Here is a 22,969-nt window from a genome sequence, read left to right on the forward strand (position 1 = left end):
CAATAGCTATCGCAAAAATATGATGTATGAATTTTAGTTTGGAGGACATAATTAACAAATATTATTCGAAAGAAAAATATTCGGTTACACTTTATTTGAAGGTGTCGTTGTTACAATGTAATTAGACATTTAAGTACTGAGCAATATTAACTAACTGCATGTACTTACAATAGGGCTAGGGTAGGTTTTGGTTGAGGGTTAGTTGCATGTAATTATGCATAATTATTACTATAGTAACTACATGTAACATATGTAACAATGACACGGTAAAATAAAGTGTTACCAAATATTCTAATTTAATAGAAAACAACAAAAAATAAGTGCTAGAGAAAACACTTAGTTGGAATTAGACTCTTGGCTCAAATAACATTATACATTTTAATGGAATTCATGCCAACATTAGTATTTATAATAACTAGAACAAGATAATAAGGATGCACGTACAAAATAAACTAGTGCTGAATTCAGGACCGCATACTAGTATAGCCTACTGCTCTTACTAGTATGCTAGCATGCGGTTCCGAACCATAGACAGTATGTTCCGAACTCAGCATAGCACACAAAAAAGCAGTAGCACCTCAATGCAGTACACAAGATCCGAGGGGAGGAGTCGGATTTTATATAAGGGGTGGAGATTGGTAGGTTTAGGGGTGGAGATGGGTAGGTTTAGGGGTGGGTTTAGGGATCAGGGGGTGGAGATTGGTAGGTTTAGGTATGTAAGGTGGGAGGAGTTGGATTTTATCCGACTCCTCCCCCCGGATTTTATGCTCTGCAGTGAGGACCTCAGGAGGATTCAGGGTCATGTGACATTTGTTTGGCCGATTCTCTCGGTTGTCGGAACAGGTGCGCCCTCTATTGGTTCGCTGTCCGTCCTACAGCAACACCGTGTGCTGGACTGACGGGGAAGGATGTGGTCCTTTTTCGCACGGGATCCTATCAAAGACTTCAACTATGAAATTTTACCAGAAAGCCAAGAAAAGTCAGGCATATGGACCCTTAGTCGGGGAAAGCGCAAGGTAAAATGACTTGACACATTAATATAAAGCATATAGTGTCGCAGCAGGCCGCTGAATCCTCGGTCTAAAGTTTAGCTACATCCCGCTCAGCATTGCGCATGAGCGAATAAAACAGCAAGGGCGAAGTAGCTACTTAAAAACACATTTAACTTCTTTGTAAGCTTGTATGTTTTCATGTTCATGGCTCAGTATCCTTTGGGGCATATGGATTAGATAATAAGACTATTAAATACAAGAAATAGGGTTTATTGAGTCATCCTTTCATCAGAGTACGTAACATTGCTGTGGCCACGTCAACAGAAAACTGCTGTCACATTAAATAGCTGAAATATTATTGTGGTACTAAGCTCAATGGTGTGCATTAATTTATTTATGTGATTCTTTTTAGTATCGATAATTACACTGCCATCACTCGTATAATGATGTATGATAGCAAAAAAAAGCTGCAGTGTTAGTGTTTACTGTACACGTGTCCTGACATGCCATATTAATAGCTTTAATCACCATTTACCAGAATTACTGGCATATTATATCAATACATGTGTTAGATTTTTATTTTTCTAAGATTACTTATGCATAAATAACTATTGATCATATTCTGTTAAACATTATAATGACAGATCAATCATCAGGATGGCATAGGCAATATTGTTGATTAAAGGCTGTATTAGCGGCTTGGTTTATTTAAAAACTAGTCAATCAGGACATTCTGGTTGTGCAGATTTTCCTAAATTGCACTGTTCTTCTTTGCAGTATACAGATGAGTTGTAACTTAACCTAACTTGTACCCCCTTCTTTATTCCAGACCACTGGTGAGCTGGTGTCAGTCTTTGTGTACGAGGTTTCACAGGGAACGGAGGAGCAGACACAGCTTGCCAAAGCGGCTTTCAAACGCACAAAAACTCTCAGACATCCCAACATCTTGTCCTACGTAGATGGGTTGGAGGTAAGGACCTTGTATGGATGAAATGAAGTTTATCAGTGTGATTGTGAATCATAGGAAGGTTGCTCTCTTCAAACAATGCCTCATCTTTTCTCGTGCTCTCATTTCATCTTGATTATTCAGGTTGAGGTGAGCTTTTTGTGAATGTACCCCTTATCAATAATAGACTCTTATTATAAGAAATAATCCCGAATAAAATATTTAGAATCATTTTAGACACTTAATGTTAGTGGGAGATTTTACACAAACCTTTTTACGTTCTAGATTTATCCTAATTGTAATTATTGAAAAGGCTTTATTAAAACTGTTTTTTTCCTGTTGGACGTCAGACCGAGAAAAGCTTGTACATCGTCACAGAGCCAGTGACCCCTCTGGCTGCACACCTGAAGGTCCAGGCGGAGAAGACTGGTGCGAGTGATTTAGAGGTGTCATGGGGCCTTCATCAAATTGTGGTTAGTTTTGAAGGAAATACATTGACTAAAAAATCTTTCATTTACTAGTTCAATTGTACAGTTTGCTGTCACTCCTTTCCCATCAGAAAGCGCTGAGCTTCTTGGTGAACGACTGCCATCTCAACCATAATAACTTGGGCATGTGGGCCGTCTTTGTGGACCGTGCTGGTGAATGGAAGCTTGGAGGGTTGGATCATGTGAGCTCTGACCAGGGAGACTCCATCACCTTACCGCCACCTAAAGTGATCAACCCTGACATGGAAAGATATGATCCCCCAGAGAGCCCCGGCAGTGGCGGAGAAAAATGGTAACTTGTATGAGGAGAAAACTCTTGTTTTCTAGTTGTCTTTATTCATTTTCAGCCCAACTATTCCCTGTAGGCTTTTTACATTTTCTGAATGCAGAACATTTTCTGACTTGACTTCAAAGACTTTAGATACATAAAGACAGTGCACTCATATTACTATGAATGGGAGAAAGTGCAGCACGCGATGTGAGACACGTGCTTCTGTCTGCACATGCATTGGTTGGTCCAGCCTGAAAATGTTGTGTTTTTTTGTCATGATTCGAGCTTTTAGAAACAAAATTTATGAGGCAGTAGTTGTCAGATTTCATTGGTGAATGCGAGTCCTTTTCATTGTACTTGAAAACAGGCACCATTTTGCGCAAGTTGGCAGAGTACAAATGGAAATGTTTAATTGATGTATATATAACATTTACATTCTGGTATTTGTTTTATGACCTGTCACATTTATCATATTCACATTGTTGCACATGGGGATTCAAAAGAGAACACATTTTCCCCTTTGTAATGAGTTTCATTTTGATCGAATTGTTGCAATTAATTTATTTTGGCGACCAATTGAGTGTTAATAATTCAGTGTTTAATTTTTCAGTTGCAAGTTTTTGAAACGGATCTTCTAGTCAAAAAAAAAAAAAAGTCAAATTCACTCAGTATTTCTTGATGTATTCTACCACTACCTCAATTACAATTGAGTACAATTGATTGTATTCAGTTGAAACAGTCCAGTACTTTTATAGTCTTAACTAAATTTTTATGTTTGAATAATGAAGTTTTCTGTGCCACCCTAGCCTGGTACTGGACCACTGGACCTAAAATGTTCAGGAAAAAATGCATTTGTAATCAGCCATAGCTCATTGTTGTGCATTTCTTTATGACCTCAGGACAGGGGATGTGTGGCGTCTCGGTTGTCTCATTTGGGAAGTATTTAATGGAACTTTACCACGTGCCTCCTCGTTACGATCTCTGGGCAAGGTACCAGATCAATTTTGATCAGTGTTAACTGTAATATAGCTTTGTTCAGTAGTTTGTATTATGACAAACAGATTAAAAGCTATGTATCCTCAGAGTCTTTTAAACCACCTTGTTTACCTCTCACAGATTCCAAAGCAGTTAGTGCCGCATTACTGTGAGTTAGTGGGAGCAAACCCAAAGATTCGTCCCAACCCTGCTCGGTTCCTGCTGAACTGTAGATCTCCTGGAGGCTTTATGAACAACAGCTTTGTGGAGAGCTGTCTGTTTCTGGAAGAGATACAGGTATTTAAATCTGTTATGTATTCAGCTTACTCTGTGAGCCTGTATTGTGTTGCATTGCACTGTCGTTCAAAAGTTTTGGTTTGGTAAGATTTTATATGTTTTTGAAAGAAGTCTCCTAGCCTGGCTAACGTCAGACCTCGTCTCATTGAGACGTGGTCTGGGAACCACATGTTCATTTTCTCGTATTTGAGGCGTGGTTTACGAATGCCCAGAGCCGTTTATTGGGCGCTACGAATGTCTATCAAATGCGCCTGTACATAGCTCATAGCCAATCGTTTCAATTATACCAGATGACGTATGTAGAGCGACAGAAATTCGACGAGGAAGAAGACGATGGGTCAGAGATTTATGTGTACACGATGCCGTTCAGCGACTAAACTACTTAGAATACTATCTAAGGCTGCATCGAAAAGTAACTTCGCGTCTGCTGCCATGTTGGATCCATAGATATAAACAAACTGCTTCGGTGTGTCGCATAGACGTCGTCATCGTCTTGCTGCTCCCTCCCCGTTCTGTGATTGGTTCCCTTTTTGAGGGGAAAATCTGATCCATGGTGTCCAGGCTGCCCAGCAGTGTGAATAAAATGGTGCTGCGCGCAAGGCAGCATGGGGAAACCCAGGCTAGAAGTCTCCTATGCTCACCAAAGCTGAAAATACAGTAGTATTGTGGAATGTTATCACAGTTAAAAATAATTGTTTTCTATTTTATTATATTTTAAAATGTAATATATTTCTGTGATGGCAAAGCTGAATTTTCAGCATCATTACTTCTTTCAGAAATAATTCTAATATGCTCATTTGATGCTCAAGAAACATTTATTATTATTATTATTATTATTATCTGTTTTAATCTGTTATTATTAATTGCCTGTACTGCTTCATATTTTTGTGGAAACTGATACATTTTTAGGATTCTTTGATGGAATAGAAAGTTCAAAAGAACAGCATTTATTTGAAATCGAAATCTTTTGCAACATTATAAATGTTTACTGACACTTTTGATCAATTTAACGCATTCTTGCTGAATAAACGATTTAAGCTTTTTAAGAAAATCTTACTGACCCCAGACTTTGTTTGGTGATCTTTTAGTCTTTGTAAAAGGAATAATTCAGATATTCTCTTATTGCGTGTTTCAGGTGTAAAGGTTTTATTGTAAAGGTTGCAAATGATGTATTGAATGATCAGACTACTTTGCTGTTTTTCTGTGTATTGCTTTGCATTGTTTTATGTATTTTCATTAATACTTTTAATATTATAATATATTTACCCCTGGTTTCACAGACAGGGCTTAAGACTAGTCCTAGACTAAAATGTAAGTCTGAGCTGTTTCCACTGAAATAAACTTGCACTGACTGATCTTAAAAATATATCAGTGCCTTTTTAGTTTTAAGATGCACATCGGTAATGTTTTTTTTCTAAGCATGTTTATAAAAATTACTTAAATGTCCTAATTGATGTATGGTCTAATCCTGGCTTAGTCTAAGCCCTGTCTGTGAAACCGGGCCTTAAAATTGTAAATATATATTTAGATCAGATAAGTCACCTAAATGCTTGTTTGTTTGTGTGTGTGTTCATGTAGATTAAAGAACCTGCAGAGAAGCAGCAGTTTTTCCAGGACCTGAGTGAGAATCTCGATTCTTTCCCTGAAGATTTCTGTAAACATAAAGTGCTGCCTCAACTCCTTACAGCCTTTGAGTTTGGCAATGCTGGCGCTGTCGTTCTTACACCACTATTTAAGGTGATAAACATTTTTGGTATTTCATTGACTCTTACCCATGTTGTACATTATGTAACGAGAAGGTTGGCATCCCTACGGGCGATAAGCAGCAAGTTCTTTTAATACCGTTAAAGCGATATTTTGTTTGTGGTAGGTAGGAAAGTATTTGTCAGCTGAGGAGTACCAGCAGAAAATCATCCCAGTCATAGTGAAGATGTTCTCTTCTACTGACCGTGCCATGAGGATACGATTGCTACAGCAGGTATACACGACTTCAATGCTTTTTGAAGATTTTGTAAGAGTTTCTGCATTACAGTTTAGTCATCCCAAAGTCTAATCCCAACTCTCTGACTCTTTCATACACACTATTCTAAATGAATTCATTCTTTTTTTGTGTGTCTTTTGTCACTCCTTTTATCAGATGGAGCAGTTTATTCAGTATTTGAATGAAGCAGCAGTTAACTCGCAGATTTTTCCACATGTGGTTCATGGTTTCACAGACACAAACCCTGCCATTCGAGAGCAGACTGTAAAGGTATTTGTATGCTCTGTCTTCTCTCCAGTGTTGACACTCAGTCAGTGTAATTGATAGTGGCATACATGTACATTAATGCATTTAAATGGATCTATCCAAAGCAACTTACTTTTCATTTAAGCTCATGCTTTCCCTGGGAATTGAACCCATGTCCTTTGCACTACTAGTGCTAGTATATGTTTTTTAATGACTTTACTTTTTAAATTCTCTCGTTCCTGTAGTCCATGCTTCTGTTGGCCCCTAAACTGAACGAGACCAATTTAAATCAAGAGTTGATGCGTCACTTTGCACGACTGCAGGCCCGGGACGATCAGGGCCCCATCCGCTGCAACACCACTGTTTGCCTGGGCAAAATTGCCCCCTACCTCAATGCTGGGGTAACTTCAGCTAACAACCCATAATCTTCTATTTGTTCAGGCATATTTTTTTCTCTAAATGACAATCTTGCGTTGTTTTTCCTTTGTGTTTTTTTTTTTTTTTCTCAGATGCGCCAGCGTGTATTAATCTCTGCATTCTCACGGGCAACTAAAGATCCGTTTCCTGCCTCTCGTGCAGCAGGCGTGCTAGGATTCGCTGCCACCCATCAGTACTATAGTGTGGCTGAAAGCTCCAATCGTGTCCTGCCCACACTGTGCACACTGACTGTGGATCCAGACAAAAACGTCAGAGATCAGGTAAAGAAAAATGCACAGCAGGAGTTGAGGTACACAATGACGCAGTATCTATTTATATGTTCTGTGGTTTAGGCCAGTGGTTCCCAATTCCAGTCCTCGTGACCCACTGCTCTGCACATTTTGTAGGTCTCTCTTATCTGACACACTCAGTTCAGTTCATGGAGTCTCTCCTAATGAGCTGATGATCTGGTTCAGGTGTGTTAAATAAGGGAGACATACAAAATGTGCAGAGCAGTGGGTCACGAGGACTGGAATTGGGAACCACTGGTTTAGGCTATAAAATTCCCACAAACTGGATCCACACACAGAAATATACAACAAATGTTTAATTTCCATAATGTAAGGGAAAATTACAAATTGCATCCCTCATATTTTTAAGTTGAAATGGCAGGTGCATAAAATGTGTATATATACTTTAACTACACAAAGTGCTCCCACAAATAAATATTTTCATCATTTTTGAAAATTACAATTTATAAAGTGTTTTTTGTCCTGTAGGCATTCAAAGCCATAAAAAGTTTCCTCAGTAAGCTGGAGACGGTTTCTGAAGACCCTTCTAAACTAACTGAAATAGGTATAGCATGTGTTGTCCTTTATCTTAAAGGGATTGTTCACTAAAATGCACATTTTCAGTTATCTCAAATGATGTAATGTTAATGTAATTAAATGGTTCAATTGCAGAGAAGGATGTGACTGCGTCAGCGCAGACAGGAGCCTCAGCTGCTACATGGGCAGGATGGGCGGTAACAGGTGTCTCGTCTCTCACCTCCAAACTCATCCGAAATGCTCCGGCTGGTTCGGAAGCACCGCCTGCTGAAAACAGCACCCCATCTCTTCCTACTGCTGGACCAGTAACCACAAATAATGAAAACAAAGGTGTGCAACAAGAAAAAAAAGCTTTGTCTCATTTCGAAGACTGTGGCCTCTGAAGGTCGCATTTTTTGCCTGCATAGGTCATCAAGGATGTCTCAATTCAGAAAAGCGTGACCTACGGAGGGCGCAGCCTTCAAAATGAGACACAGCTAGTGTGATAAAGAAAGTGGAATGAAGAAGTAAATATTGAATAAGAAGAAAGTGAGTTCTATAACCAGTTGCCACAAAACGTTGTAACAAATTTACATTTACAAAAAATTATTCATTCTGAGATTTTAAAATAAGGTTTGCACATACTTATGTATGCAAAAAGCGCTATGATTTGGATTTTTACAAATGAAAAAAAAAAAAAACTCTTTATGCTGATATATTGAAGTGTGATTTGCAATGTTCAGTAATCACTTTTTTAAAGAAGAGATTTTAAAGTACAATTTCAGATTTAAAAATGGTTAATTGCAGATATTTTATAACCTAGGTTTCAGCCTACCAAACAGCTTTTTCGTGTAATGTTAATTTTTTACAATCATCCAAATATTCATTTAAAAAAGTTTTAAAAATAAACATTGAAATGAGAGGTGCCGAGTTATCATCTCATCAATTCCTTTTAGGCCCAGAAATGAGAGCACAGACTTCCAATGCATGTAGGATCCAATCAGAGACATCGAATGAGGAAACAGTGGAGCCAGTTGGAGATCGGTGGGATGATGAAGATTGGGGAAGCCTTGAGGTGACTGATGGTTATTCAAATTATGCAAAGTCTAGTGTTTTTTCAGTACTTGACCTTTTATACTATGAAAAGTTAGCATACACATGAATACTGAGAAATTGGAATAATTCCTTATCTGTGTGCCTACAGGATCCAGAGAAAGTACAAACAGATCCAGACGATTTGCATTCTGATTGGTCGGCAATGTCCTCAACACAGAAGAAAAGCAATGTAGGTGATTTCACATGCATATCTAGTATTTACTGACATTGAAAAACGTATGTTTATTAGGGGTGTAACGGTTCACAAAATTCACGGTTCGGTTCGATACGACACAGTGGTGTCACAGTTCGGTACGTTTTCGAGAGAGCAAAAAGAAAGAAATGCCAGAGAAGTTTCCTTGATTTTTAAAATGTTTTTATTTATTAAAACTAACATCATAAAAAGTATGATCTTTTTTTACTTTGAACAACGATGGAGCTATACTTGACCCATCTTCTGGGGTGTCGTCTTAGCAGCACATAAAACAAAAACAGCTTGTTATAAAAAAATGAAATACAAAGAAAAGGAATTTTTTTTATATATATGGAACTCAGTGTGCTTGTACTAAAATTAAGTTTTTTTTCCAGCATTTTAATTCATAATGTCAAAATAATAATTCAAAAGCAAAACGATTAAAAAATAAATATTTGGGAGTGGAAATGGCAGCCACATATTGGTTACAATGGTAATTGAATGTCTTTTTTTATTTGTAAATAAGTGTGAGTTTTCCTACATTTTGAAACTTTTAGTTTTATAAATGGGGGTAATCTGTCTTTGAAGGATAAATAAATAAGGTTTTGATCATCACATTAAAAATAACATTTAAATTAGATAATATTTGAGTTTTGAAGTGCTGGAAAAAGATGTGACATACTTGAACGCATTTTACTATTCATGCCAAACTTCCATGGTTACAGTTAGTCTAACTACATCAAATCCATGGTGAATGTTGCTGATTTGTGGACTTAAAGCCTATAACTAGTTAATTCATGGCACAATGTTTCTCCTGGTTTCCATGTCAGCGCTGTTTGATCTTATAGAGGTCTACGTTTAATAATAGAGAAATTTGAATGCTTCTCACTAGATCTCGCAGTGATGTCATTACTTCTGTGGCGAATTCAAATGCTTTATTTACTGGATCTCTTAGCGCTGTGTAGTAACAGTGTCCCTTGATCAACATCGGCTCGCGTTGCACTGACATACATTGGTCCAAACTGATAAACGGTCCGTGAAGCGCAGTTTCGTTCCGCTTTCATTACGTTTGCCATTTGATGTTGGGCAATGTTGTGGTGGTCGCGCCAGCGCAATATACGAATACGTGTATCGTTACACCCCTAATGTTTATATATATGTGTTTGTGCATTGCAATATAATACTGACAATTAACATTACATTAAAAAAAAAACAATTTATTCAAATTTTATAATAATATATTTTGTTATTATCTGTTATACACTTGTTATCTTTCCATAGGTGGGCCGGAAGTCCACTGAGGCAGTGAAGAAGCAGAGTTCTGATTGGAGCTCAGGCTGGGATGCTGACGACAGCTGGTCTAACGAGAAAGACGCAGATGGTCAGGGTCAAAGTTCACCTGCTGATGAGGGCTGGGGAAACGACTGGGATGATGAAGGGGGTCTAGCTGAGAGTTTCAGCCCAACATCTCAAAAAAAATCCTCAACTGGGGCTCCAAAGAGTGCCAGCTTAAGCTCTGCGCAAGAAGGGGTACGATTAGCCAGCGATTATAACTGGGATGGAGCAGGAGGAAAATCAGCAACATCCGATCTGTTCTCCAGTGTGTCACAACGAAGTAATATGGTAAGGCTCTGGTGGAGGAGATATAGGTCATATTTTCATTGTGAATTGCTAAAGGTGGTGGAACTCCAGATTATAGTTCCAGTCCAGTTTTATCCCTGCAGGTCACTGAAATAAGATGTGTTTTTGGTCCACAGAAGTCTGATGGCTGGGACGCAGACAGTGCAGGAGACTGGGGAACAGAAGAAAACTGGGAGTCACTGGATGGAGATCAGGGTCAGAGTCATTTTGTTTCGCCAGGTTACACATTGAAGTGCATTTTAAAAATTCATAATCATTCTTGTTGTCAGTTAGAGAAAATTGAAAGTAAAGCCCAAATAACCACACTTTCTCTTGCTCCCTCAGGTTTAAGTAAAGCAGAGTTGGCAAAGAAGAAACGAGAAGAAAGGCGGAAGGAGCTGGAGGCCAAACGGGCAGAGCGCAAGGCAGCAAAGGGTCCTCTCAAACTGGGCGCACGCAAACTGGACTGAGCACTCGAGGTACAACAGAACATTGACTATTTGAAGATGAAAGGACTGCGAGATTTTAAAGAAACATTCCGTGATGTCAGAGAGGAGGAGGAGCCTCACAGCTGTCTGTATGTTGGGCAACTTTGAAGAACTGAAATTCTTTATGGGGAACAGCTGACACCATAAACTATGATATTCCTTTACTCTTGTCACAGTACTATGGTTTTTATATTACACAATATCATAGTTTACTGAGTGTGCATGAACTCACTACTTTGAGAAGTATTGGGAGTCGAGGGAAATTTGAACAATATAATCCTAGATATCTTTGTATGTATATACACTGATTACACATAAAATATGGACCGCTTTGCCCTGAATGTGGACTTGGAGGACTTTTGAAAATGGATGATGCAGAGAAACTTAAAGATGCTGTTAACTAAATCATGATCCTAGGTGGAACAATGTCAGTACTAGCGCATGTATAAACACAGATGAATATTTTCAAAACATAGAAAGAATTCACTGGAAGAATACACTGCAACTCATGATAGGCATTTTGTTTTTTTTCTTTATTTGCCATACGACAGGGTGAGGTGGATGTTCATGTTAGTTTTGGTTTGTGCCTTTTTCATTCCTAGTAGGTGGTACTTTTTATGTTGTAAAAATAAACTAATCAGCAGTGATTTTGTTTTTAGTAAATGAGACAGTCTGTGAGATCTGGTGCAATATTTTCAGAAGGGGTAATTCATGTACTGTATAAACACACATGTAAAATTCAGCTTCATATTTATGATGATAAAGAGGAACAGTATGTCTTTGGAGATGTGCTGTACACAATCTTTTTGTTTATTTGCAATGTTTCACAGAATTTAGTCCAGCAAATAATAACAAAGGTCTAACTGAACTGATGTTGCCTTTCAAAATACATTATGGAAGATGACAGCACCTCCTTGATTTTTTTGTTTGTTTGCAAGTGGTGAGATGGCACCCTGAAAGTGCAGATTTAATATAGAACCAGCTTAAAGGGATACTCCACTTTTTTTGGAAATAGGCTCATTTTACATTTAACAGTTGAGTTTTACCGTTTTCGAATCCATTCAGCTGATCTCCGGGTCTGGCGGTACCACTTTTAGCATAGCTTAGCATAGATCATTGAATCGGACAAGACCATTAGCATCTCTCTCAAAAAAATGACCAAAGAGTTTCAATATTTTTCCTATTTAAAACTTGACTCTTCTGTAGTTACATCGTGTACTAAGACCGACGGAAAATGTAAAGTTGCGATTTTCTAGGCTGATATGGCTAGGAACTATACTCTCATTCCTGCGTAATAATCAAGAAACTTTGCTGCCGTATCATGAGTCCAGCAGGCGTAATGATATGACGCAGCGCCTGAAAATAGGTCTAATAGGTTAGACAAACTTAGTCCCGGTCACGCTGGAAGTTACCGAGCTGGAGACTATTTTCAGGCGCTGCGTCATATCATTATGCCTGCTGGACTCACTCGAATGGATTCGAAAACAGTAAAACTCAACTGTTTAAGTCTGTTTGAGTTGTAAAATGAGCCTATTTCCAAAAAAAAGTGGAGTATCCCTTTAAGATTTTGCAGTGACTCTGCAGTGGTGGGGGGAAAGTGTTAGATTACATATTTGGTTCAATTCATATTTTCTAGTCATGTCAAATCTGGAAATAAAGGAATTTAAATAATAATTCCCAGAGTTAGAAAAAAAATGTTGTCCTTAGCTTCAACCGATATTTAATTGGCTAAATTTTGTTTAAATCTTTTCTATCTTAAAAATTATTCCTAAAAATCCTTTTTTATATGATTTTAGTCATTAATGGATTAGTTCACCCAAAAGTTTTTCTTTCAAGATGTTCCAAACCTGTATGAATTTCTTTCTTCTGCTGAACACAAAATAAGATATTTTGAAGTACGTCAATGGGGCCCATCGACTGGTAACCCATTATTCTTCAAAACATCATCTTTTATGTTTAGCAGAAGAAAGAAATTCATACAGGTTGAAACATCTCGAGGGCGAGTAAATGATGACAGAATTTTCGTGAACTATCCCTTTAATTTGTTCCATTGGACTGAGATATTCAACAAATAATGATGTCACTGATGTGGGTTGTTCAATTGCCTCACACTGCTGAGTTGTTGCAAGAATTTGGTATTTGCCAGGAAATGGTAACAAAGGTCTCACTGAGCGGATGAAATTCAGGCCAGCAACACAGAAACCTCCAATGTAAATTGTGATTTGCACCATGAAAGTACAGAAATGATTTGATTAATAGCATATTTTTCACTCAGATATGCTGGTATAGAACACCACAAAATGTAAAAATAAACAAACACACAAACACCTAGTATATAGAGTCAAATCTTTAATGGCACAAAAATATAAATATGGCAGTTTGTTTTAGGATAGATTTGTTCAAATAGTTAGCTTGCCATTTTGAATATACAGATAAAGTGCTGGAAAAATCATTAGGAAACCAGTAGAAAAAAGAATCACTTTTATATATATAAGGTTATAGTTTAAGGTATTTTAGATTTATCAGTTGGGAAATACACTATTGTTATCAAACAGAACAGGTGGAATTTTGTTTAGTTGTCTTATGTTTGGTTTGTGAATATTTTAAGTTGTGCTCACAAAACTAAGTCTGCCAAGTTATTACATTAACCCCTGGTTTCACAGACAGGGCTTAAGACTAGTCCTAGACTAAAATGTAAGTCTGAGCTGTTTCCACTGAAATAAACTTGCACTGACTGATCTTAAAAATATATCAGTGCCTTTTTAGTTTTAAGATGCACATCGGTAATGTTTTTTTCTAAGCATGTTTATAAAAATTACTTAAATGTCCTAATTGATCTATGGTCTAATCTTGGCTTAGTGTAAGCCCTGTCTGTGAAAACGGGCCAAAGTGTTTTCATTATTTACATCAAATGCAATAGACATTTACTGACTTGAAATATCAAAGGCCTCGAAGGCCTATCAAAGAAAATTGCACTTTTCACTTCTGCATTTCTCAGTCCTTACTGTTTTTGCTTCTCTTTGTCTTTTGAACCAAGAAAGGCTGAAGCCACAGCAAGAACACCAAAGCTAAGCGCTGCAACGAGTCCAACTCCAACACCAATCTCCACCGCTTTACGCACCTATTAGAATGGACAGAAAGCATTTATTTAGTTCACGGTATGATAAGCTAAGTGCCAATCACTGTTGCCTAAATCAACATTAAATATTTTACCATAAAACATCATGGCGTAGTATGCGGGGCTCAACTCAAAAGTAAATATGCATATAATGTAGGTATTTTAATAAATGTAGAATTTTTATTAAGTAAATAAATAAATAAATCCAATCAGACTTACTAACTCCCCCAGTCTTATTTGCCTAAGAAGTTGTCACGTGCTGAATGTGCATTTTTACAGATAACAGCCCAACAGATGTCTGTTTCAAAGCAGAGGGCGAATAATTTTTCACTCCTTTATTTGTTTAATGAAATCCTTCTTTAAAATATTGTGTTTATAGTGCAATTTCAACTGTTTATTGCTAAGTTTAACGCAACAAAACAGACTTTGCGCAGTATAATGAAAAGCTGTTTAGTAATTAAATCATACCAATTTTAAATTAAAATAAATCAAACAATGCAAATTTGTACATTTTAATGTGTTTGAAAGACAAAAGCCTTCCAAAGGCAGTAATGCGTGGTTAAATGACTCGCTGTGATAATTCAGATAATAATTGTGTTCATCAGGAGTTTATTAGATATGCAATGTTGCAATGCTGAGAAACGCTTCTTAAAATGGAAATGATTTCAGTGATCAAATGCTGTGTGTCTCACGCCCCGTTTACACGATGGGAAAACGCAGATATTTCCCTGCGTTTTGCCCTGTCATTTACACGAAAACGCCGTTTTTATCCAAGAAAACGATTATTTATAAAAACTCCGGCCAAAGTGGAGATTTCTGAAAACGCCGGTTATGTGTTGCCGTGTCAACTGGGAGAAACGGGGTTTTAGGTTCTCAAACGTCACATTATGCGCCAGAAAATGCTTACGTCATGTGAGCGCCCTATGTTTAGAGTTTGTTTGGCTACTATTTGATCATGGATGCTGTTAAGGTGGTACTCATTTTTACTTTTGTGCAAACGTTTTTGGCCTGTTTGCATTTGCTTCGCTGTCTGTCCACACAAACGAATCTCGCGCCATGTCTGTTGTTTTGAAAGGAACTGGAAGTCGCTCGTGCTATTCGTTGTTGTCGATTTTGAGGATTCTGATTGGCTTGCATGGCTTTATCCTTCTCCCTACACTGCCGCCCATAGGTTTGGCATAATTATGATGTTGCTCGACGGCGTATTTATGCGGGTTGATGTAAACGACAACTTTTTTGAAAACGATGTTGGCTGTGTCCAAATTCAGGGTCTGCATCCTCCTTAGGATCCTTCCTACCCGGTTGAAGGAGGAGGGGTCCTCCGACGACCGCAAAGCCCGGAAGTCGGTGTTTGTGAATTTGGACAGCCTACCCTTCTTTCACATATTTTCAGAGGAGAAAAGGCCGCGAAATTTAAAAATACTAATGTTACTGTGTCACGAAATGTAGTTTTAAGAGTTTTTCAGTCGACAATGTAGTTGTTTAAAGCTCAAATCTGTGGTTTATTTATAAAGAGAGCGCCATTTTAAAAATGTTATCTGACGGTTTCGGAGTTGTGAGATCCAGGGATCACCGGGCGCTCAGCGCTCATGTACCCCGCCGAGAGCAGCCTTGCCTCGGCTTGTGCCGTTCTGACGTTCGCCGCTGTCAGTCTAGTGAGAATTCGTCTTGTGTATATCTAACGGGCGATCTTTGGTTTAATTAATCTATAATTTGTTCCTTGGCAGATTGTTGTGGCTGAGGGCAAAGTGAAGTTTCATAACTTTATATATTTAGGCTTATTTAACTTTAACGGTGTAGCCTGCTGTATGTTTGACTGAATCGTTTACTTTATTTCTTGACTTGTAGCTTCTTATACCTTTTAAAAACTGAAATTTAACAAAAAGAGACATGGGTTGCGTCATTTTATTTTATATAGCCTATGTAATATGTTAAAATGTATAAATTTACATTATTTATTATTGTTATTATAATAATATACCACTTGCGATTATCAATCTATTATAGTTATGCTGTTAAATTATTTTACTCTTCATAGTAACTATTTAACTTATTTTTTATTGTCTATATTCTGTAATTGATATTTCATATTCTATTGCTATTATTATAGTATTATACATAAACTATATGCTATTATCAATATATTATTATTATTATTATTATATTAGTACTTATGATCTATTATATAATTATACTTTTCATTACTATTTTATTTGCTGTATACTGTTTGTTTATTTTATTGACTAAACTATTTACTATTAGCCTACCTCTCACTTTATCTTATATTTACTATTTGCATTGCACTGTAGTTGTACCATATCATATGTATTACCATAAAGGATCCATCAGTTATCTTTGTTATTGCTAAAATCGGGTCAATGATAGAATATGCTTTTCCCACAATAAGAAAACTTTATTTAATTTAATGTGAAAATTAAATTATATCTCAGTATGGGGGTGTTCACAATTCTTATCCAAGAATGAAAAGCCAAATACATGACAAGCCTGAGCTTTGGCCATTCCTTATTAAAAAAAATAAAAATAAAAAATTTCAACCACTGAATTTTTTTTTTGTTTTTTTTTTTTGAAAAGCCAGTTTTTAAAAAACTTAGCCTACATCGAAAAGCATATACTCCTCTCCCACTCCGCTAACGCTCGCTTCGTCCGCCATTACGCTCTGCTGCAAAGAATTATGGGATAGGTAGGACGGGAAAGGATCCACCACACCCATCCTTCCAATTCGGGGAAAAGGAGGACGTATTTGTGGGCCGCATTTGAAGGATCCTACGAATTTGGACAGCCTTCGTCGCGGCGCTGTGACGTAACATCCTTCAAATGAGTACTCCGAAGGATGTAGACCCTGAATTTGGACACAGCCGTTGTGTCAGAGAATGTCTAATAGGAAGAGAATTGGCACTCTCTGCTTACTTCCGGTTTCTGGACTGGCTGCAGTAACACGTCTCTGTCCATGCGGGGGCGCTCGCAGGCGAGTGCAGAATGAATGGAGGTCTATGGCGAAAAACCCTCAAAATCCACTTTTCTCAGGATATAATTTTTTTGTCTAGTAATTTGAATGTTGTATTCGAAAGGAGAGGCAACGAAATTACACATTTCTGGGTGTTAGATTTTTTAGAGTCACTTATTTGGTTTAAAAAGTCTTTTAAAATGTCAATGACGTCAGAATGCTGACGTCATTAGCAGAATGCTAGCGTGTTATGGGCAACAACAACTCAACCTGTAAGAAATCGAAAAGAAATAAGTACTCGTTCATTCAACTTTCGACCTATAACCCATGTTGAACTTGCAAAACTTACAATAAAATCTGAGATTTCTCAACAGGAATCGGGTGAAAGAGACACATTTAGCCGTCTAGCCCCATAGACTCCCATTCAGTCTGCACTCGCCCGCGATCACCTCCAGTGGAATTCTAATGGAACTGCAACCAAGATCGATACAATGGGGCTAATAGGAAGTGCCAAGGCTCTCCGTAGACGGGCTCTGGTTGTGTGCACGATGTTATTTTTGAAAACGGAGGGGGAGAAATATTCGTTTCTCTAAATACCCGGCTATGTGTAAATGTGGCCTCAGTGGTCACATGACTAGTGGCTAGTCTGTGTGTGCGAGCGATTCCACGAACCTGGAAGAACTTCTGAATGTATAGAAGCAGTAGACTTTTTTAGAAAGGAATATGTAAAAGATAAAAAAAGTAGTAGTTGGGAGAGAATCAATGAATCATGAATAATTGACTGCCATTGTGAGAATAACATGTAATCAAAAAAGTAACTGTAGTCTGATTACGGGCATTTTAAAACGTAATATAACCTAATTACATGTACTTAATTTTTTAAACCTGATTACATAATCCAGATTACATGTAATCAGTTACTAGCTAGCACTGTTGCGTGCTTGCTTCTCTCTGTAATCATAGTAAAATCACTTCAGTATTATGGAGCAACACTGAGTGTGAATATGTAGGTTTACTATTGAAAAGCTCAAATGTGAATAAAATGGTAACTGACCAAAGCAACGGCCTCAGTCTGCAAATTTTAGAGAACTTAATGAGGCACTACAATTCATACATCTATGAATTATATGAATGTTCAAACTGTACCTGGCGGGAATGTGGCTTTCCGTATCTCAACTCCGTAGCAAAGTGCTCACAGTTCCCTCTAAAGACACAATATGGAAGTTCTTGACCCAAAAAAGCTTCTGCGTCCCGTAGAATAGCGCAAATGGGACGTGGCTCGTATTTGTCATCCAGAAGGTTGTTGATACAGTATTCGTCATTGCCAACTACTTCATACAGTTCTTCTTTCTTCACTTTGGCTTTGTCACACAGTACTGACATCATACTGTAGGCCCCAGCTTGAGCATGCTCAGCTATAGAGAAAGAAATGGAAAAGTAAAAACAAAATATAAAATGCGCAGCCTTTACATGTTTAAAAAGTTGTCACTTAAATGGAATGTTTTAGATTCAATTCAAGATCAACTCAATAGGCGGCATGTAAAGCATGCAAATAACCCACAGGGTGGTGCCAGGTGGATCACAAAACCATCGCCAACATAAATAGCCCAGTGCTGATATGTGCCTCGGAAGATTTCAATGAGGTCTCCAGGCTCCGGCTTCTTATCATACTAAGAGAAAACATCAGGCGTAATATTGTGTTACATTTTGATAGAACCACTTATCTTGTCAATAATATGTTATATTGTTTTTAAACTCAAATATTGCACTTATGGGTTTCACTTTATTTTGATGGTCCCTTTAAAGCATTATGTTGACTATAAGTAACGTTATGATGACTACATAACTAACTCTCATTAGTATTAGGGTGCTTTCACACTGGGATCGTTTGCTGCGGTCCGAGCGGGTTAGGGTTAGAATAAGGGCGTTTTTACATGAAATATTGCTAATGTGACAGATGTCCGAGGTGCCGAACCCGAAATTACGTATATATATATATATATATATATATATATATATATATATTGTATATATATATATATATATATATATTGACCAGCGTTCTGTTTTCTATCATGCGCCGTGCACGTTTGTGATGACGTAGGTCTAAGATGCTCGCAAATGCACCGGGTTCAACCTATTTTTTAGTCTATTCGACAGTCTAGTTTTTTTAATTTAATTTATTATTATCATGCTTCCACAACACATACAAACAAGGTAGCCTACATAATCAAATCTCTAAATATAACAGAAATTGTTCAGCCTAACGCCCTTGCAAAGTTACTTCTAGTCAACAGGATGTTTAAAAGGGACCATTAAAATAAAGTGTTTCCCACTTGTGATTGAAGAGATAAAAAAAGAAAAGAAAGTGAAAGTGTCCTTGCTGCGGTTTTGTTAACTTCTCCTAAAATGTGTCAAAGCACTTCTTGTTTCAGAAATGTATCTAGCTCTTAATTCTGTTGCTTTAGAAAACATTCCACTGTAACAGACCTTGAGCAATAAGCACACATAATTACCAAACTGTGCCATAGTATCAAACTACGTCATCATCAATAACAGCGCTACTATGATGTTGCTTTTTAATGTTAATGTACATTTCATTCCTTTCGTTTGTTGTGGATTATTGCAAAAAAAAAAAAAAAAAAAAAGAGAAAAAGTTGTACCTTTGTCGGAGCCATGGCAACGTATACTCTAATCCTATGAGAAACACACAACAAATACATTTTAAATCCTGTTTCCATCAGGTGCTAATATCAGTGTTTGGTGATCCAATAACAAGAACACTTTACCGTTGAATTTATGCACTTCGTTTATTTGCCCATACAATTGCTTGAGAGGGCAGCAAATTTGCGACAATAACCCGCTAACAGTTAACGTTACGTAAAAGAACGTTCTGGGGATGTATTCATAGTATAGCCAATGTAGCCTACGTGAATATGAAGCTGATCATACACAAAAAAATAAAAAAAATAAAAAGTTGGAACATCGGGAATAAAACATCACATTGTATGAACAACTCGACTCGACAAGTACCAAACAAACAATAAACAAACAGCTTGCTCTCTACGATCCATGCTTTGAACACGATCTTCATTCCGTACTCGAGTGCGTAAGAAACACTTAAATAATTAAGAAATCATACTTACAGTTATGTATGTTTCAATGAGCCCCAATCCGTGTATTTGTGTCTGAAGTCAAAAATAACATCAGAGACTAGGCTATTCATCAGCTGATGATGTGATTGTTGACAGAGCGAATTCGACCAATCAGCGTGATGGTGATTCAGCTTAGGCATCATGACGCCCTTAAAGGGATCTTGATGGTTTTACTTATAATAATGGCTATCTACAATTTTACTGACTTAAAAAAAGAAACGTTATCAGGAATACTGCTTTTGTACGTTTCATAACATCTAACAAACGTCTAACACCTTGTTGTCAAGGTATATTGGATATTTTGACAATAACAACTCTCCTAAACCGCAGAGGGCGATATGTGTATCCAAAATGACGTTTTCCTTGTAGCTGACAGATATTGTCTTATTATATAGTAGTATAAATATCCTTTGTTTTCCTGTATTAAACTGAGAATCAACTGAGCAGCATTCTGGTCCCAGTGCACTGTAGGGCTTCATGAGATCTGGATAGCATTGCAGAGGACTGTAAATAATTGAATAAAAATGATCTACCAGGTACCAAATATTTTGAGAATCACAGAATCACAATACTTTTTGGTAGCATTTTAAAATGCATATTTATTCTTGTGTTTTCAGTTAGAGAAAATATATAGGCTACATCCCAAATAACCACACTGTCTCTGGCTCCCTCAGGTTTAAGAAAAGCAGAAACGAGAAGAAAGTTTGTTTTTATCCAATACAACATTTATTTATTATTCAGTGGTCATAATTTCTAAATATCAAGGAGTTTATTACTAATTATCGTCTGTAAACTTCAAATTTCTATGCTCAGCTGAAATTTCTGTATGTTGTGACAGTGACTGGACTCTGTCCCTATCTTTATCACAAGTACAATGGCTTGACACATAATCTACAGTAATCTCTGGATGACAAGTCCAACAATTTGCTGCCTTTTGTGATGCCTTTCTCTTTTCTTGAACAATGCTGCTTTCATAGTCCAAGAGTCATTTAAAAAAAGTACTACTAAGAATGAATCCAATAACTGCTTTTAGCGCCTATGCAAAGGGAGAGAAAATAATGTCAAATAATTGACCATAATACAGCTCTGTATTCCTGTGGTTTCGAAATAACTCATTGATTAACATGGAGTAAACCTAATACATTACTAATACAAAACACATGTCTATCTGAGTTACATCTAAGTTGCATATTCTATGTTAACAACTGATATGGACTTTACACATGGTTTAATGCTTCATTTATGATTCCATTGACAAGGTGAGGTATATACGTGCAATCTAAATAGTTATGAACATTGAGCCATGAACACCAGCTACATCCATAAGTTTCTCTTTTCACTATGGCTTGACCAGTTGCAGCTATGGGGAAATAGAAAAGCAGAGAACATTTTCTTACCCTATATTTAAAATGCTCAATCTTTTTGTATAATAATAAAACCATAGGCGAAAAGCTTACATTTTATTGCCAGAAATTAACTGTAAAGCATGTGGCCTTTTCACACAAACAATGACTATAAACAGAGAGTATACAGAGAAAGACAAAACATCACACAAAACTGAAACAACACCTTAAACATTAGCTTAACATAACATACAAAACTACAAGTTTTTTACTGCACTATGAAATCATTCTTAAAATGCAAATACACACACACACACACACACACACACACACACACACACACACACACACACACACACACATATATATATATATATACCATGCAACTTTGGTTATTTAATCACCTTTGTATAATGTATTATGTTTGTAATGAACTCATGTTGTACTATGTGAACCACATCACCATTACCAACATATACATAATGCCCATTGCTTACTCAGGAGATCTCCACATTCCAGCTTCTCATCAAAAAATGGAAAGTAATATTAGATCATTAGATAATATTTAAAACTATTTCCATAGAGAATTAGTCAAGCCAGACATTGGCCTTGTCAATATAAGGTAACAAAAAAAAAAAAACAACATAAAAAACCCATCATCAGTATAACAGCATAAAATTCTTATTTTTACCCATTTACTATTTAATGGTACATTTCAGTGTATTGTTTTCAAGTCTGTCTAAAAAATGTTTACCTTGATTGATGCCATGGTGACAATAGCAAGTTCTGCTGGTTTTAAAACTAATATGTCAAAACCGAAAAACAGCCTTTTGTATCCTTCTCAGCTAGCTTGACCCATGATTGTTGTCAAGCAAGTCAAGTCCCCTTTATTTATATTGAAGGGGTGGATTCTGGAATCCACTGCTACTTCAATGTATATGCAATGAGTATTCATTACATAATACACATAATAAACATTACATCAATGTTTATGTAATGAGTGATTATAATCAAGGTATTAATCAATATTTTCCTTCTAAATATCAAATGAGTTGAATGACTTCTCTAGGCTTATGAGATTTTACTTTGTTATAGAAGTTATTGCAGTGAGATTACTGAAATGTTCTTTTCGTGTATTCTCTAATGTCTGTATTTGATGTCTGAGAGGTGACTGAGGGTCTGGCTCAAATGCCAGGAATGCAGTAACAGTGCTTGCTCATTTAGCCCAGCTTCCAGAAATGAATATGGACTTCTTTAACATGTGTCAATATACATACATCTGTTTTTCTGGGATACCCTAACATAAGTAGGTCACATGGGTGACACATTGGAACCAATAGTTTGAGTGACCATTTCTTTGTTAAAGCCTTATTTTCCAGTTTGATTAAAGTGTCCTCTCCTTGAGAGAAAGAACGTATTATCTTGATGTTTTGAGAAGACTCCTGTTTATAGTCAGAACCTGGCCAAATCCAAGCTTGGTGTTCAAACACACCAGCTTATTGGTGGAGAGGAGATGAAGCCAATCAGTATATGGGGATGATTAGGAGGCCATGATGGACAGAGGCCAATGGGC

At 37.0% G+C, this 22,969-nt stretch overlaps 2 protein-coding genes across 2 annotated transcripts; one reads left to right on the forward strand and one right to left on the reverse strand.

Moving 5' to 3' along the window:
* Window positions 1-532: 532 nt before the first annotated feature.
* On the forward strand, window positions 533-11,724 carry scyl1 (SCY1-like, kinase-like 1). Its single transcript, XM_084429518.1, has 19 exons — window positions 533-570; window positions 776-1,016; window positions 1,822-1,962; window positions 2,289-2,411; window positions 2,498-2,718; window positions 3,597-3,687; window positions 3,814-3,969; window positions 5,548-5,706; window positions 5,840-5,947; window positions 6,107-6,220; window positions 6,442-6,597; window positions 6,706-6,894; window positions 7,393-7,468; window positions 7,576-7,770; window positions 8,376-8,494; window positions 8,624-8,704; window positions 9,989-10,330; window positions 10,465-10,543; window positions 10,673-11,724. Exons 2-19 carry the CDS (start codon window positions 909-911, stop codon window positions 10,795-10,797), a joined length of 2,583 nt encoding a protein of 860 aa, XP_084285644.1. The 5' UTR covers window positions 533-570; window positions 776-908; the 3' UTR covers window positions 10,798-11,724.
* Window positions 11,725-13,149: 1,425 nt separating this feature from the next.
* Window positions 13,150-20,205, reverse strand: rarres3l (retinoic acid receptor responder 3-like). The gene is made up of 5 exons (XM_084429519.1): window positions 20,045-20,205; window positions 19,562-19,595; window positions 18,460-18,568; window positions 18,045-18,313; window positions 13,150-13,936 (listed from the first exon to the last, which is right to left on the reverse strand). The coding sequence occupies exons 2-5, from the start codon at window positions 19,574-19,576 to the stop codon at window positions 13,817-13,819; spliced, it is 513 nt and encodes a 170-aa protein (XP_084285645.1). The 5' UTR covers window positions 19,577-19,595; window positions 20,045-20,205; the 3' UTR covers window positions 13,150-13,816.
* Between the last annotated feature and the right edge of the window lie 2,764 nt (window positions 20,206-22,969).

The sequence above is a fragment of the Rutilus rutilus genome, assembly GCF_951802725.1.
Source record: "Rutilus rutilus genome assembly, chromosome: 14".
NCBI lineage: Eukaryota > Metazoa > Chordata > Actinopteri > Cypriniformes > Leuciscidae > Rutilus > Rutilus rutilus.

Bases quoted from the DNA above. Each gene is read 5' to 3' on its own strand.
- rarres3l (XM_084429519.1), bottom strand. The intron at 18,314-18,459 runs GTGGGTTATTTG...CTTTCTCTATAG, and splicing joins GATCCACCTGGCACCACCCT to CTGAGCATGCTCAAGCTGGG. The intron at 13,937-18,044 runs GTACAGTTTGAA...CCATTCTAATAG, and splicing joins GAAAGCCACATTCCCGCCAG to GTGCGTAAAGCGGTGGAGAT.
- scyl1 (XM_084429518.1), top strand. From the start codon at position 909: ATGTGGTCCTTTTTCGCACGGGATCCTATCAAAGACTTCAACTATGAA. The intron at 5,707-5,839 runs GTGATAAACATT...TGTTTGTGGTAG, and splicing joins TTCTTACACCACTATTTAAG to GTAGGAAAGTATTTGTCAGC. The intron at 6,895-7,392 runs GTAAAGAAAAAT...TTTGTCCTGTAG, and splicing joins ACAAAAACGTCAGAGATCAG to GCATTCAAAGCCATAAAAAG.